At 46.4% G+C, this 16,969-nt stretch overlaps 2 protein-coding genes across 5 annotated transcripts in view; one reads left to right on the top strand and one right to left on the bottom strand.

Annotated features, from left to right (window-relative positions):
• Positions 1 to 5,855, top strand: part of CLSTN1 (calsyntenin 1) — a 75,331-nt gene extending 69,476 nt beyond the window's left edge. For all 4 annotated transcript variants that reach the window (XM_060758945.2, XM_067473020.1, XM_060758944.2 and 1 more), the window contains one exon: positions 389 to 5,855. In XM_060758945.2, the coding sequence (XP_060614928.2) occupies positions 389 to 583 (195 nt within the window). In that variant the 3' untranslated portion in view covers positions 584 to 5,855. The remainder of the gene's footprint in view (positions 1 to 388) is intronic.
• Positions 5,856 to 8,954: 3,099 nt separating this feature from the next.
• PIK3CD (phosphatidylinositol-4,5-bisphosphate 3-kinase catalytic subunit delta) overlaps positions 8,955 to 16,969 on the bottom strand; it is a 42,121-nt gene continuing 34,106 nt past the window's right edge. The window contains exons 18-23 of the mRNA XM_060758947.2: positions 14,020 to 14,098; positions 13,583 to 13,750; positions 12,132 to 12,255; positions 10,979 to 11,124; positions 10,726 to 10,858; positions 8,955 to 9,556 (exon numbers count right to left, since the gene is read on the bottom strand). Coding sequence (XP_060614930.2) covers positions 9,419 to 9,556; positions 10,726 to 10,858; positions 10,979 to 11,124; positions 12,132 to 12,255; positions 13,583 to 13,750; positions 14,020 to 14,098 — 788 coding nt within the window. The 3' untranslated portion in view covers positions 8,955 to 9,418. The remainder of the gene's footprint in view (positions 9,557 to 10,725; positions 10,859 to 10,978; positions 11,125 to 12,131; positions 12,256 to 13,582; positions 13,751 to 14,019; positions 14,099 to 16,969) is intronic.

Below are 16,969 nucleotides of genomic sequence, written 5' to 3'. Positions count from 1 at the left end.
AAGTTGCCTCCTCCTCCAGAGAGGTCCCTGGGAACTCGCTTTTCCAGTGGCACTAGCATAGGGTGGCCATTGAAAAGTTCCTCTCGAAGCATGATGGGAGTTGAAGCTTTTCTCTTTGTGTGTCTCTCAGCCAATAAAAAGCCTGGTGGTGTGCATGCTCTGATTGGCTAAGAATGGACACAACCAGCGACTACAAATCCCAGAAACCTCTCTTGCAGTATGTCTTATTTTTAAAGTAATTCTTTAAAAAATCAGTAGATTAGTAAATTGTTTTGAAACTTGGCAGGCCTGCGGTTGTAAATGAGGTGGGCTTCATGCAGGTAGGCCTTAAAATGGACACCTTAGAGGAGAGTGAGAATTTCCCACCAGTGTGTATTTTCCTTCACAGACCTACGAGGACCAGCACAGTAGCGAGGAGGAGGAGGAGGAAGAGGAGGAGAGCGAAGACGGGGAGGAAGAGGACGACATCACAAGCGCCGAGTCGGAGAGCAGCGAGGAAGAGGAAGGGGAGCAGGAGGAGGACCAGCAGAACGTAAACAGGCAGCAGCAGCTAGAATGGGACGACTCCACGCTCACCTATTGATCCCAGCGATTCCGGGCGCGGTTTCTTCCGTCTCTCTCTCCTCTTTCTTTCATGTCGTCGTTCTTCTGTCCTGGAAGACTCCACCGCAAACCATCGCTCTCAAGGATCCGCTTGGTCCAGCAAAGGCAACCAGCGCACCTTGGGAAAACCACCACCATCACCCCTGGCCTCATCCATATGCCTCTCTCTCTCTCTCTCTCTCTCTTTCCTGACCCCACAATCCTCTAGAAATCCAGCTAGCACCTCTTCTCCCTCTGTTATCCCACAGTGACTGGATTTTGGTTGTGAGTTTTGTTTTAATTTTCAAGGGACTGCCTTGTATTCTCTCCTGGGGTTGTGTCACTGAAGCAGCGTCACAGCTTCACTCAGTTTTAGAAAACTTTCAGTGGTTCATTTCTCATGCTTTCCCAGGAAACAATTCACATCGAGGTTGTTTGTTGATCTAGAGTTAAATTCATTCTCTCTCTTATTTTTTGTTTCAATTGGGCGTTTTGCCAGGAGAACGGTTTTTTGGCTCATTTCATCCATGCGCAACTTATGGCTCATTTCATCCCCGCGCAACTTCTGGCTCATTTCATCCCCGCGCGACTTCTGGCTCATTTCATCCCCGCGCGACTTTCGAAACACGTTCTTTCTCCTCCCAACCTCCTAGTGCATGTGTAAAGTGGCAGAATGAGGTCAAATATGTAGAAGATTAACAAGACTTTTTAATATTTTGTAAATATATCGGAATTATGTAATTACGTCACTTGTGGTAGTGGAAATAAAAAAGGGGGGGTGGGTGGGACTCGGGAGGGAGGGAGGAAACCATGCTAAACTTTTAAAAACAAATCATGCAGCATGCTGTAGAGATAAGGTTTGTTTTCTCGTTCTCTTTTTTTTTTTCCTGTTCCTGCCGCCAAAAGCATGGGGCAAGTTTCCATTCGTGTAGAGAAATGATCCAGTGGCATTGGACTCGACTGCCATCTTTACTCTGGACCAAGCTCTGTTGATAGGTTCCCCCATTTTTTTGTGTTAGTTTGTTTCTTAAACGCTACTTTCATAAAGAAAAGACCAAAAAAATGTGATTTTTAATTGCAAAACCTTCTTTTTCATGGGACCCCTTTCTCTGAGTCTGACTTCCCTCCTTTTCTCAAGGGCCGGGTCCTTGTTTGCATTGGTTTTGAGGAGGATATTTTTTTTTCCCGTGTCAAGAGCGACTTGAGAAACTGCAAGTCGCTTCTGGTGTGAGAGAATTGGCCGTCTGCAAGGACGTTGCCCAGGGGATACCCAGATGCGTTATCATCCTGTGGGAAGCTGGAGCTGACAGATGGGAGCTCACCCTGCTCCCTGGATTCGAACCACCGACCTTTTGGTCAGCAGTCCTTCTGGTGTTAGAGAATTGGCCGTCTACAAGGACGTTGCCCAGGGGATGTTTTACCATCCCGTGGGAGGCTTTTCTCATGTCCCTGCATGAGAAGCTGGAGCTGACAGATGGGGAGCCCAACCCACTCCCTGGATTCCAACCGCCGACCTTTCAATCAGCAGTCTTTCTGGTTTGAGAGAATTGGCTGTCTACAGGGACGTTGCCCAGGGGACGCGCAGATGTTTTACCATCCTGTAGAAGGTTTCTCTTATGTCCCCTCATGAGAAGATGGAGCTGAGAGGCAGGAGGTCCCCCACTCCCCAGATTTGAACTGCCGACCTTTTGGTCAGCAGTCCTTTTGGTGTGAGAGAATTGGCTGTCTGCAAGCACGTTGCCCAGGGGATGCCCGGATGTGTTACCATCCTGTGGGAGGCTTTTCTCATGTCCCTGCATGAGAAGCTGGAGCTGACAGATGGGAGCCTAACCCATTCCCTGGATTCGAACTGCCAACCTTTTGGTCAGCAGTCCTTCTGGTTTGAAAGACTTGGCTGTTTACAGGGACGTTGCCCAGGGGATGCCCAGATGTTTTACCACCCTGTAGGAGGCTTCTCTTACGTCCCCTCGTGAGGAGCTGGAGCTGAGAGGCAGGAGCTCCCCCACTCCCCAGATTTGAACTGCCGACCTTTTGGTCAGCAGTTGGTGTGAGAGCATTGGCTGTCTGCAGACACGTTGCCCAGGGGACTCCTGGATGTGTTATCATCCTGTGGGAGGCTTCTCTCACATTCCAGCATGAGAAGCCGGAGTAGAGACATGGAAGCTCACCCCACTCCCCAGCGACCTATCAGTCAGCAGTCCTGCTGGCACGAGGGTTTAACGCATTGCGCCAGTGGGTACTCCTTGAGAAGGATGTGCCTCGGGCACTTGATACGATATATAAAAAATGACGAAAGGCGGTTTTTATTTTCAGTTTGCACAAAGAGAGGCACCCCGATGGCCGGGCGCTTTCTGATTCCACATTCCTGTGTCCACAGGGGTCTTCGATGATTGTAATAGATTTGGTGGAACGTGATACTGGGAGGGTGGCGGGGTGGGCGGGAAAGCAGGGCGTCGTTCTTCGAAAACACTCCGTTTTGTGGCCTGTGGCTCTTGTACAATAATTTGGGACGTGGAGATATTTTTCTCTTTTGGGTTGAGGGGGTGTCATTGTTTACACTGAATGTCTGCCGTTATTTTCTTCTGTTTTGAGACGATTCCTCGCAACCTTGTGAACCTGCTTCAAGGTGCAAGGTTGAAAGAGCGGGGATTTTGGGGGGGGGGGGTTAAAGGAGCCAGCGTCCGGTCACTTGGGCTTCGGAGGGAAAACGTCCCCCAAAGCGAAGAAAAGCAAGTGATGACCCCAACGGCAGGCGGCGACTGCTAGGCTTTTCTTTTTCCTCTTTTAAGTTGGTCGCTTCTTTGCTTTTCCAGCAAATTGGTGGGTTTTTTGGGGGGGGGGGGAGATGGCGGAGGCTGTTCCGCTCCCACTTGCTGGCTGCTAACTATTGAGAGTAATTTGGAAAGTAAGGTTACAAGGCATGTAGTTCTCACAGGGAATTTTCGCAAGGGAAGTTGGTATCACTGCCATGTAGTTCACCTACATCCGGAGCACACTATGAACCCAAAAGGATGCATTAGGGAACGCGGCAAAGTTCCAACTGACAGTTGATTGCCCTCACGCCTCCTATCCTCCACTGTACGAGGGATATGCGGAAAGAGAGGTTGCAAGGCACGCTGGCTTCCCACTACATGGCAGTGATAGCAACTTCCCCCGCGAAAATTCCCCACAAGAGCTACGTGCTTTGTAATCTTACTTTCCGGATAACCCTCGTAGGATAAAGTGAAGTGGGGTTGGTGAACGTTGACATTTTTCAGTGCGAAAGTCTCCAGATGCTGCTAAAGATGTTGGTTTACTCTGGGGCCAGAAATACAGATTCAAAGCTGTTGTCGCAGAATCTGTGCTTTGCACGGAGAAAGGTCCCCTCTCTAGTGACTATTTTTTTTCATGTCAGGAGCAACTTGAGAAACTGCAAGTTGCTTCTGATGTGAGAGATTTGGCCATCTGCAAGGACGTTGCCCAGGGGACGCCTGGATGTTTTACCATCCTGTGGGAGGCTTCTCTCATGTTTCTGCATGAGAAGCTGGAGATGACAGATGGGAGATCACCCCACTCCCTGAATTCAAATCACCGACGGTTTCGGTCAGCAGTCCTTCTGGTGTGAGAGAATTGGCCGTCTGCAAGGATGTTGCCCAGGGGACGCCCAGATGTTTTACCATCCTGTGGGAGGCTTCTCTCATGTTTCTGCATGAGAAGCTGGAGATGACAGATGGGAGATCACCCCACTCCCTGAATTCAAATCACCGACGGTTTCGGTCAGCAGTCCTTCTGGTGTGAGAGAATTGGCCGTCTGCAAGGACGTTGCCCAGGGGATGCCTGGATGTGTTACCATCCTGTGGGAGGCTTCTCTCATGTCCCCACATGAGAAGCTGGAGCTGACAGACGGGAGCTCACCCTGCTCCCCAAATTCAAATCACCAATCTTTCGGTCAGCAGTCCTTCTGGTGTGAGGGAATTGGCCGTCTGCAAGGACGTTGCCCAGGGGACGCCCGGATGTTTTACCATCCTGTGGGAGGCTTCTCTCATGTCTCTGCATGAGAAGCTGGAGCTGAGAGGAGCTCACCCCACTCCCTGGATTCAATTCCCCAACCTTTTGGTCAGCAGTCCTTCTGGTGTGAGAGAACTGACTGTCTGCAAGGACGTTGCCCAGGCGGGAGTCTGTCTCCTTCAGAGGTCGCCTGGATGACCTTTTACCATCCTTTTGGGAGGCTTCTCTCATGTCCCTGCAAAAGAAGCTGGAGCTGACAGATGGGTGATCACCCCACTCCCCAGATTAGAACCGCTGACTTTATGGTCAGCAGTCCTTCTGGTGTGAGAGAATTGACTGTCTGCAAGGACGTTGCCCAGGCGGGAGCCTGTCTCCTTCAGGGGTCACCCAGATGTTTTGATGTTGTACCGTCCTTGTGGGAGGCTTCTCTCATGTCCATGCATGGGGAGCTGGAGCTGACAGAGGGAGCTCTCTCCCCAGATTCGAACCTCCGGCCTGTTGGTCTTTAGTCCTGCCAGCACAAGGGCTTAACCCGTTGTGCCACTGGGGGTTCAAAGATTGGGAGTGATGGACCAAGTGTCTCCTTCAGCCCACTACGGTTTGGACTCCAACTCCCAGCATCCCTCACCATTGGGGCTGGGGATTCTGGGCCCTGAAACCCAAACCTTCAGAGCCATCCTATCCATCCTGGAACAGCTCTTTAAGGAAGGAACACGCCGAAGGGAGAGAAGGTCGTTTTCCTTCCTCGTTTGGCTCCGTTTCCCGAAACGCTGGTCTCTGGAGTGCCTTTGACTACGGATGGCTCTGAAGACCAGGCAGGCCCAACGTCAACAAACTGGCTTCTCGCCCCCTCGTCCTCTTGTATAACTTCAGTTTCCAAAACGGGCAAGGGAACGTGGTTTGGACTACTTTTGCGTGGTGACAGCTAGGTTCCAGTTTCCAAAAAAAACCTGGGGAGACGTTTAACTTCTGTCCAAGTTGTCCTGTGTGTTTAATGTCACTGTGTAGAAGAAGCAGAAGCAGAAGAAGGCGGCTCTCTGAAGCCCTTTCTTTCCCCGATACCGTCACCGTCGCGGCTGTACTTTAGAGACTGTAAATCATGTGTGTGTGTCTTTCTCTCTCTCTTTCTCTCCTTCTCTTCAATGCTAATGCTGAAAGGTTGTAAACTTTTTTTCCTGATGCAGTTTGTAGCCATCATTGGGTCTAACATTTCAGATGTGTATATTGGTAAATAGAGGTCAAGTTTGGAAAGTCTGAGCTACAATAAATTTCTGGTTCTAAAAAAACCCCCGAAACGTCCTGTTAATGTCTGTCTGAGAGTGTTGTGAGTTTTCCGAACTGTATGGTCATGTTCCAGAAGCATTCTCTCCTGACGTTTTGCCCACATCTATGGCAGGCATCCTCAGAGGTGGTGAGGTCCGTTAGAAACAAGGCAAGTGGGGTTTACATATCTGTGGAACGTCCAGGATGGACAGGAGCCAGAAACTGCATCAATAGATAAGTGGTTGTCTGAAGAATAATTAAGTAAAATGTAAAACTCGAAACAACATCAATAGATAAGTGGTTGAATGAAGAAGAATTAAGTAAAATGTAAAACTCAAAACAACATCAATAGATAAGTGGTTGAATGAAGAAGAATTAAGTGAAATGTAAAACTCGAAACAACATCAATAGATAAGTGGTTGAATGAAGAAGAATTAAGTAAAATGTAAAACTCAAAACAACATCAATAGATAAGTGGTTGAGTGAAGAAGAATTAAGTAAAATGTAAAACTCGAAACAACATCAATAGATAAGTGGTTGAATGAAGAAGAATTAAGTGAAATGTAAAACTCAAAACAACATCAATAGATAAGTGGTTGAGTGAAGAAGAATTAAGTGAAATGTAAAACTCAAAACAACATCAATAGATAAGTGGTTGAATGAAGAAGAATTAAGTAAAATGTAAAACTCAAAACAACATCAATAGATAAGTGGTTGAGTGAAGAAGAATTAAGTAAAATGTAAAACTCGAAACAACATCAATAGATAAGTGGTTTAATGAAGAAGAATTAAGTAAAATGTAAAACTCGAAACAACATCAATAGATAAGTGGTTGAATGAAGAAGAATTAAGTGAAATGTAAAACTCTCAAAGGAAAGCACAATGCTTGATTTGTGCTGCTAACACCTCCCAACAAAGGATTCCCCAGGCTGCAATCAGCCAGGCTTTGAAGCTGTAAGGCTATTCACCTGCATCTATGGCAGGTATCCTCAGAGGTGGTGAGGTATGTTAGAAACAAGGCAAGTGGGGTTTACATATCTGTGGAACGTCCAGGATGGACAGGAGCCAGAAACTACATCAATAGATAAGTTTTTGAGTGAAGAAGAATTAAGTGAAATGTAAAACTTGAAACATCATCAATAGATAAGTGGTTGAATGAAGAAGAATTAAGTGAAATGTAAAACTCGAAACAACATCAATAGATAAGTGGTTGAGTGAAGAAGAATTAAGTAAAATGTAAAACTCAAAACAACATCAATAGATAAGTGGTTGAGTGAAGAAGAATTAAGTGAAATGTAAAACTCGAAACAACATCTATAGATAAATGGTTGAATGAAGAAGAATTAAGCGAAATGTAAAACTCTCAAAGGAAAGCACAATGCTTGATTTGTGCTGCTAACACCTCCCAACAAAGGATTCCCCAGGCAGCAATCAGCCAGGCTTTGAAGCTGTAAGGCTATTCACCTGCATCTATGGCAGGTATCCTCAGAGGTGGTGAGGTCCGTTAGAAACAAGGCAAGTGGGGTTTACATATCTGTGGAACGTCCAGGATGGACAGGAGCCAGAAACTACATCAATAGATAAGTTTTTGAGTGAAGAAGAATTAAGTGAAATGTAAAACTTGAAACAACATCAATAGATAAGTGGTTGAGTGAAGAAGAATTAAGCGAAATGTAAAACTCTCAAAGGAAAGCACAATGCTTGATTTGTGCTGCTAACACCTCCCAACAAAGGATTCCCCAGGCAGCAATCAGCCAGGCTTTGAAGCTGCAAGGCTATTCACCTGCATCTATGGCAGGCATCCTGAGAGGTTGTGATCTCTTATGGCCTGGGGGAATCCTTTGTTGAGAGATGTTTAGCTTTATCTCAGGGTAAAGCTTTCATGTGTCTGGGTTGCTGTAGGTTTTTATCTCCTGATGTTTCACCTGCATCTATGGCAGGCATCCTGAGAGGTTGTGATCTCTTACGGCCTGGGGGAATCCTTTGTTGGAAGGTGATTAGTTTTATCTCAGGGTAAAGTTTTCACGTGTCTGGGTCGTTGTAGGTTTTTTGGGCTGTATGGCTATGTTCTAGAGGCATTCTCTCCTGGCGTGTTGTAAATGTCTTCCATGGCTGGAATCACTGGATTGCTGTGACCTTTCCAGGTGGTATGACCATGTACTAGAAGCATTCTCTCCTGACGTTACACCCACATCTATGGCAGACGTCCTCAGAGGTTGTGAGGTCTGTTGGAAAATAGGCAAGTGAGATTTATATAGCTGTGGAATAACATCCAGCGTGGGAGAAATAACTCTTGTCTGCTGGAGGCAAGTGTGAATGTTGCAATTGGCCAGTTTGATTAGCATCCCAACAAAAGATTCCTCCAGGCAGGAAGCGGCCAGGCATTGAAGCTGCTCTATATATCTGTGGAATATCCAGGGTGGGAGAAAGAACTCTTGCCTGCTGGAGGCAAGTGTGAATGTTGCAATTAGCCAGCTTGATTAGCATCCCAATAAAGGATTCCTCCAGGCAGGAAGCAGCCAGGCATTGAAGCTGCTCTATATATCTGTGGAATATCCAGGGTGGGAGAAAGAACTCTTGTCTGCTGGAGGCAAGTGTGAATGTTGCAATTGGCCAGCTTGATTAGCATCCCAATAAAGGATTCCTCCAGGCAGGAAGCAGCCAGGCATTGAAGCTGCTCTATATATCTGTGGAATATCCAGGGTGGGAGAAAGAACGCTTGTCTGCTGGAGACAAGTGTGAATGTTGCAATTGGCTAGCTTGAGTAGCATCCCAACAAAGTATTCCCCCAGGCAGGAAGCAGCCAGGCATTGAAGCTGCTCTATATATCTATGGAATATCCAGGGTGGGAGAAAGAACACTTGTCTGCTGGAGACAAGTGTGAATGTTGCAATTGGCTAGCTTGAGTAGCATCCCAACAAAGTATTCCCCCAGGCAGGAAGCAGCCAGGCATTGAAGCTGCTCTATATATCTCTGGAATATCCAGGGTGGGAGAAAAGACTCTTGTCTGATGGAGGCAAGTGTGAATGTTGCAATTGGCCAGCTTGATTAGCATCCCAACAAAGGATTCCCCCAGGCAGGAAGCAACACAAAGAAGGAAGGACTCGAGACCCCGCTTCAATCAAAACAGGAATGCTCTTTATTTTGCACCTGAAATTGGAAGTAAATTCCACACGCTGAAAAAAAAACAGTACACAGGTGGGTTTGTACAGAGTACCAAAGATTGTTTACATTCGTTTCAGGATACTGGCGTTTTTCTGAAGTGGTGTAGAGGACACAAACCCTTTGTCCACATTCACACAAGTGCAAACGAACCATTAAATACCATTTTTTTGCATCATAACACATTCAAGACGAAGGAAGAAAGTACCGCAACTGATACTCCTCTTTCGTTTCTTGGAAGAGGCCAGCTCTTCTTAGATAGGGGAGGTTATGAACACCAGTGAAGTCGTGTACCGCGCACCTTGTGCAATGACCTCTCTCCGTACCTTCCGCTCATCCTTCATCTCACACCTCGAAGGAGCTCCGGATTTCCCCGCTTTGGGGGCGACACTGACACAAGACGTTTGGCGTTCTTTCTTACTGCCTATTGCCGGTTGTCTTTGGAGACGTTGTGGGCCAACCAGTTCACTTTGGTTTTCCAGCTTTCCCGGAGAGCTTCGTTGAACTTGAGCTGGAAGTGTCTCCTGGCTTCTTCGTCCGTCTTTCCCAAGGCCAGGGAGTCCTATGGGGAGATGGGGGGAGGTATGACTTCAATACTGTGGTTCTTAACGTGTGGGCCGCGGACCACCAGTGGGTCGCGAGAATGAAAATCTGATCTGCGAGCCTCTTTTTAATTTATGTATTTTAAAAACTTTCCATTCCTTTTGCACCACCTGCCAAACCTTCCCTTTCACTGACCATGTTCTGTACTAGAGCTGATGTGGTCTATCCAATGCAATTTTCTGAATCGGCTGATGTGGTCTATCCAGTACAATTTTCTGAATCAGCTGATGTGGTCTCTCCAGTGCAATTTTCTGGATTAGCTGATGTAATCTATCAAATGCAATTTTCTGAATTAGCTGATGTGGTCTACCCAATGCAATTTTCTGAATCCGCTGATGTGGTCTCCAGCACAATTTCTGAATCAGCTGATGTAATCTATCAAATGCATTTTTAAATCAGCTGATGTGATCTATCTAGTGCAATTTTCCGATTCAGCTGATGTGGTCTACCCAAGGCAATTTTATTAAGCAGCTGATGTGGTCTATCAATGATGGGGTCTATCTCAATCAGCTGGTGTGGTCTACCCAATGCAATTTCTGAATCAGCTGATGTAGTCTACCCAGTGCAATTTTCCGAATCAGCTGATGTGGTCTACCCAATGCAATTTTCTGAATCAGCTGACGTGGTCTACCCAATGATATGGTCTATCTCAATTAGCTGATGTGGTCTAATCAATGCAATTTTCTGAATCAGCTGACGTGGTCTATCCAATGCAATTTTCTGAATCAGCTGATGTGGTCTATCCAATGCAATTTTCTGAATCAGCACCACAAACCAAATTTAAAATTGACCAAAAACTGATTCGTAACTCTCTTGGTACTAATGTTGGAGAGTGGTCCGTGGTCAAAGTGGCCTCTGGCCAAAGTGGTCCCTGGTCAAAAAAAACATTTGGAACCACTGCTTTAATAGGTTGATAGAGGAGAAGGCCGGACTTTAGCACAGCAAGTTAACCACCAACTGCAGTAAATCTTGCCAATTGAAAGGTTGGCAATTTGAAGCCTGGGTCAGGGTAAGCTCCTGGCCTTTAGCCCAGCTTCCGCTTACCTAGCCTGTACCTAACTGTCTGCTTATATGAGTGGATGGCTGGCTGGAAAGAAACAAGCTAGCAATTGGTAGGAGAGTCCTCACCTTGAGGTACTGGATGTCTTTGGAGCAGCTCAGCTCAGGCAGCCCGGCGGCTTTCATGAGGGCAAACAAGTGTAGGAAGAGCAGGCCGTGGCACCGGAGGATCATGTAGGCCCTTTCACAGTACTCTCTGAATCTGTGGGGAGGAAGGACAGGCTTAAAGCTGGAGCCCAACAACACTTGGACCCCATGAACAAGATCCTCGGGGAATCCGGGGAAGATAGATAGCGAGAGGAGGCAAATATTGAGCACTGACCGTTCAAACTTCTCGCTGTTGTTCGTTTTCCCTTGTTGGATCACGTGAACAAAGTCGTAGGTCAAGATGAAAGGGACCCGTTCGCGATTGATCCCAAACTTGGTCTTGAAGTTCCCCAAGAAGTGGCCAAAATCAATGTGAAACAGCTGAAAAGGGATGTTTATGGGTTAGGCGCAGCTAGTTAGTAGACAGGACTGACTTTGAAGCCAGCCCAGATTGGAGTGAGCTCCCAACCATTAATAGTCTAGCTTGCTGTCGACCTATGCAGCCCGAAAGACAGCTGCATCTGTCAAGTAGGAAATTTAGGTACCACTTTATGCTAATTTAATTTATGCTAATTTAATTTACGACACCATAAAACCTTCCTGCAACATGCAAAAGAATGAGGAAGTACTCCACTAAAGGACGGTGAAGTGGCAGCTCCCCCTGTGGGTGGAATTGAGCATATCCTCATGAAGCCAGAAAGCTGGAATGTTAAATTGCCTCTGTGTCTATCAAATGCAATTTTCTGAATGAGCTGATGTGGTCTATCCAGTGCAATTTTCTGAATCAGCTGATGTGGTCTATCCAATGATGTGATCTATGTCAATCAGCTGATGTGGTCTACCCAGTGTAATTTTCTGAATCAGCTGATGTAGTCTACCCAGTGTAATTTTCTGAATCAGCTGATGTAGTCTGCCCAGTGCAATTTTCTGAATCAGCTGATGTGGTCTATCCAATGCAATTTCCTGAATCAGCTGATGTGGTCTACCCAATGCAATTTTCTGAATCAGCTGATGTAGTCTACAATGCAATTTCCTGAATCAGCAGATGTGGTCTACCCAGTGCAATTTCCGGAATCAGCTGATGTGGTCTACCCAGTGCAATTTCCTGAATCAGTTGATGTGGTCTATCCAATCCAATTGTCTGAATCAGCACCCCAAACCAAATCTATGTATATGTACATTGTAATCCGCCCTGAGTCCCCTATAAATATATAAATTAGGGCTTCAGCCATTGCAACTGCAACCCCCAAAATTCCAGACATAAATTATGGTGGGAATTGCAATCCAACAACCTCTGGAGGCCCAACCCCAGTAAAGGGTTGATGGGCTGAATCAATGATTTTTTGGAAGGAATCCCTGGCTGTCCTTGTGCAACAATCCCACCATACCTGGCCATTCTCTCGGATCATGATGTTGTCGCTGTGACGGTCTCCGATCCCCAAAACGTAGGTGGCCACGCAATACCCGGCGCAGGAGAGCGTGAACTCTTCAATAGCCCGGTCCAACGCGTCACTAGGGGAAGAATTGAGAAATGCACTGAAAACAAAACAATTGGGATTCCAACTCTGATCTCCCGAGAAGCTAGCTGAGCCTGGGAGTTTTGGCAACAGTTACATGTTTAGGTTGCTGAGGACGTCCTGCGAGTATCTCTGTAGATTTTAGGAAGTTATTTCTTGATTTAAGTCGTTGACAGGTGTCTTCACTGTGTCTAATTGTGATCCCCAGGTTGTGTCAGTCAGCTTTCGTAACATATTATTTCTAGCGTCCACTTTTTGCTTGATATCCAAGCAGTGCTTCTTGTAAGTCAGAACACGGTCCAGGGTAACTCCCAGGTATTTTGGTGTGTTGCAATGCTCCATTGAGATTCCTTCCCAGGTAATCCTCAGAGCTCAAGATGCTTGTCTGTTCTTAAGGTGGAAAGCACACATCTGCATTTTAGATACAGGAATCAGCTGCTGATCGTCAGCATAGATGAAACTCTGTCGCTTTTGGCAGTGGCTGATTGTTTGTGTAAATGTTAAATATTTGATGGTGCAAGCTGGTTTTCCCTGTAATGGATAGTAAGAGTATCTCAAGCTTTGGAGAGCTTCTGTTCAACCATTTCAAAGCTCCCTGCTTGGGTGGTGATGGCACGATCGTCAGCATAGATGAAACTCTTGGTCCCTTCTGGCACTGGTTGGTCATTTGTGTAGATATTAAACATTAATGGAGCAAGCTGGTTTTCCCTGTAATAGGCAGTAAGAGCACCTAAAGCTTGGGAGAGCTTCTGTTCAACCATTTCAAAGCTCCCTGCTTGGGCGGTGATGGCGCGATCGTCAGCATAGATGAAAAACTCTCTCCCTTTTGGCAATGGCTGACCATTTGTCTAAATGTTAACCATTGATGCTGCAATGTGGTTTTCCCTGTAATGGACAGTAAGAACACCTAAATCTTCGGAGAGCTTCTGTTCAACCATTTCAAAGCTCCCTGATTGGGTGGTGATGGCATGATCATCAGCATATCCTGGTTGTGTCATGTTTATAAAGTTCTGGAGAGATGTATCCTGCACAGAATTATGGGGAAAATAGACCCATTTACGATCCCACAGCAAGCTGGTTTCAGGATAGGGAAAAGATGCACATCACACGTCTTGAGAAAAATGTATAATATCACATCTCGCCCGCTTCATTGAGATCTGCTACAAAACAGGAGCTTTTTTGTTGAGTTCCAGGGTTAGCTTTGCGATGAATTGAGGGGAGAAAAGTGCAGGAAGTGTAAAGGGAACCCACCTGAGATCGCCAGTGGGAAAGCTAAGCGGTGAATAAGACCCCAAAGCCAATGCTGCAGCCCGGAAACCTACCCAGGGTTCTTGGATTTCAACCAGTTCAACAAGGCATCCTTGTTGAAGGCGGCCGTGGCGGCCATATTGCTCTTGTTGAGCTGGATGTTGGCAATGGTGTCCGAGTCCATGACCACTTCGATCAATCCGGTCTTGTCTCCCGTCGAAAGGCAGCCGTACGGGGTCATCCTTTGGAGGAAAGTAAATAAAGAACGACACTCAAAAACGGGGGAACTCCAGACAAGAAAAAATCAGGGGCCAGCTAATCACCTCCCAACAAAGTTTTCCCCCAGGCAGTAAGAAGCCAACTTTGGCATTAAATGCCAATCAAGGTGGTCAAGCGTAACAATCACACTTTGTTACAGACAAGAGCAAGCCACACTCTCTCAGCCTCACGGGGAAGAGGTAAGACCCCCCCCCTCTGAAGAAATCTGGCCCGTCAAGGTGGATAAACTCACCGCAAGTCGAGACCTTCTTTCTTCCAGAGGATGTCCATGAGTTGGATCATTTGCAGAGTCAACATATCCTGACGAAGGTCTGCAGGATTGAGGAGGACAGAGACCATTCACTACATATCTATTTATGACCAACACAAAAATACTGGAGGACTTTGGGAGGAAATGCATTTGATGTGGGGGAGTTGTAGTTCACCTACATCCAGAGCGCACTGTGAACCTAAACCGTGATGGATATGGAGTACCTTTTGATCTACTCACATTTGCATCTTTTAGAACTGCTAGGTTGGCAGAAGCTGGGGCTAACAGCTGGAGCTCACCCCGCTCCCTGAATTCGAACCACCGACATTTCGGTCAGCACGTTCAGCACTCTTAACTCTTTCCTATTCTTTTCTATGGCACACAGCAAAAAGAGCAGAGGTTTAAAGGAGTTGTAGGTCCTGGGATATATAGTTCACCTACAATCTAAGAGCACTCTGAACTCCACCAACAATAGACCTGGGACTAACTAGGCACACAGAATGCCCATGACCAACAGAACATATTGGAGGTCTTTGACGGGTCTATTGTCAGTGGAAGTCACAGTTTCTACGGATGTGGGTGAACTACAACTCCCTGAAAGGAAGGTGAGCTCCCCTCAAACCCCTCCAATATGTTTGGTTGGTCACGGGGGTTCTGTGTTCCAAGTTTGATTCACACAGAACCCCCATGACCAACAAAACATAGTGGAGGTCTTTGGAGGGATTTAGAGGAGTTGTAGTTCACCTACATCCAGAGCGCACTATGAACTCAAACAATGATGGATCTGGACCAAACTTGGCATGCATACCCGATATACCCATATTTGAATACTTGTGGGTTTTGAGGGAAATTGCCCAGGACATTTGGGAGTTATAGTGACAGGATGTATAGTTCACCTGCAATCAATGAGCACTCTGGATTCCACCAAAGATGGAATTGGACCAAACTTGGCACATGACCAGCAAAGAATATTAGAGGTCTTTTGGGGAAAATTCACCTTGATTTGGGGGAGTTGTAGTTCACCTACATCCAGAGAGCACTGTGAACCCAAACGACGACGTACGTCAACCAAACTTGGCACACATACCTGATATGTTGAAATTTGATTACTGGAGGGGTTTGGGGGGAACTGACCTTCCTTTCTGGGAGTTGTAGTTCACCCACAAGCAAAGAAATGGTGGCCTCCACTGATGATGGACCTGGACCAGATTTGGCACACAGAACCTCCATGACTATTTCAACCTACTTTGAGGGGACTGACTCACCATAGTGGGAGTTGTAGTTTACCCTGCAGCCAGAGAGCACACTGAACCCCATTGAGGATGCATCTAGAGCAAACTTCCCCAACATAACAAGCTTTTCAATACTGATGGTTTTTCGGGAGGTTTACCTGGCATGATGGGAGTTGTAGTTGACCCACAACCAGAGAAACGGTGACCTCCACCAGTGATAGACCTGGACCACATTTGGCACACAGAACCTCCATGACTATTTCAACCTACTGGGGGAGTTTGAGGGGACTGACTCACCATAGTGGGAGTTGTAGTTTACCCTGCAACCAGAGAGCACACTGAACCCCATTGGGGATGCATCTAGACCAAACTTTCCCAACGTAACAAACTTTTCAGTACTGATGGTTTTTCAGGAGGTTTATGTGGCATGATGGGAGTTGTAGTTCACCCACAACCTTATGCATTGTGTACAATTAATAAAATTGATTTTTTTCAAATAACCCGGGCAACGCCGGGCTACCCAAGCTAGTAAATAATAATAATTAGAACAAATGCAAAATTGAAGTACTGATGGAGTTTCTCAGAGTTAACCTAGCATGATGGGAGTTGTAGTTCACCCACAACCTTATGCATCTGGCACAATTAAGAAATTGACTTTTTATTGCCCTGTGGCTCGAGGCAGGGTACAACATCATTAAAACAGTATTAAAACGCATTGATTTTGTGAGAGCCTAGGTTCTTGTGTGTTTTTTGGGGCTATATGGCCATGTTCTAGAGGCATTTCTCCTGACTTTTCGCCTGCATCTATGGCAAGCATCCTCAGAGGTAGTGAGGTCTGTTGGAAATAGGAAAATGGGTCTATCTATCTGTGGAATGGCTGGGGTGGGGCAAAGAGCTTTTCTCTGCTGGAGCTAGGTGTGAATGTTTCAACTGACCACCTTCATTAGCATTTGAAGGCCTGGCTGAGCCTGGGAAAATCCCCTGTTGAGAGGTGTTAAGATGTGCCTGGTGCCAGCAGAGAGGAAACAACCAGGCACATCTTAACACCTCTCAACAGAAGATTTGCCCCACCCCAGCCATTCCACAGATATATAAACCCATTGTCCTAATTCCAACAGACCTCACTACCTCTGAGGATGCTTGCCATAGATGCAGGCGAAACGTCAGGAGAAATGCCTCTAGAACATGACCCTATAGCCCCAAAAAACCCACAAGAACCTAGTGATTCCAGCCATGAAAGCCTTCGACAATACTTTGTGAGAGCCGTTCAGCAGTGGAACTCTCTGCCCCGGAGTGTGGTGGAGGCTCCTTCTTTGGAAGCTTTTAAACAGAGGCTGGATGGCCATCTGTTGGGGGTGCTTGGGGTGTAATTTTCCTGCTTCTCGGCAGGGTTTGGACTGGATGGTCCACCAGATTCTATGATACGCAGAGTTAAAATACAAATGCAAATAAAAGTCCACAACTTGGGATTGTTGTGTCCACAAGGGGGCACTCTCGCTACACAATTGTTGTCATGCCAGTTTCCCCTTTTCCTGTGTTGGAGATCATGATAAAGTAGCCTGGCAGCTCAAAACAAGAACCTTGGGGTTCCCCCTTTAGAAGAGTTGTTTTTGCCATATGCAAATAAACCAAGTCTAAACGGTTTGAATCCAGATGTCGCCACGCTTGGTGCGAAACCAGCATTGGGATCATGCATTGCA

Source organism: Anolis sagrei, chromosome 13, assembly GCF_037176765.1.
Source record: "Anolis sagrei isolate rAnoSag1 chromosome 13, rAnoSag1.mat, whole genome shotgun sequence".
NCBI lineage: Eukaryota > Metazoa > Chordata > Lepidosauria > Squamata > Dactyloidae > Anolis > Anolis sagrei.
Note: the sequence above shows the minus strand (reverse complement) of the source record. Positions and strands in the feature narration are given on the sequence as shown.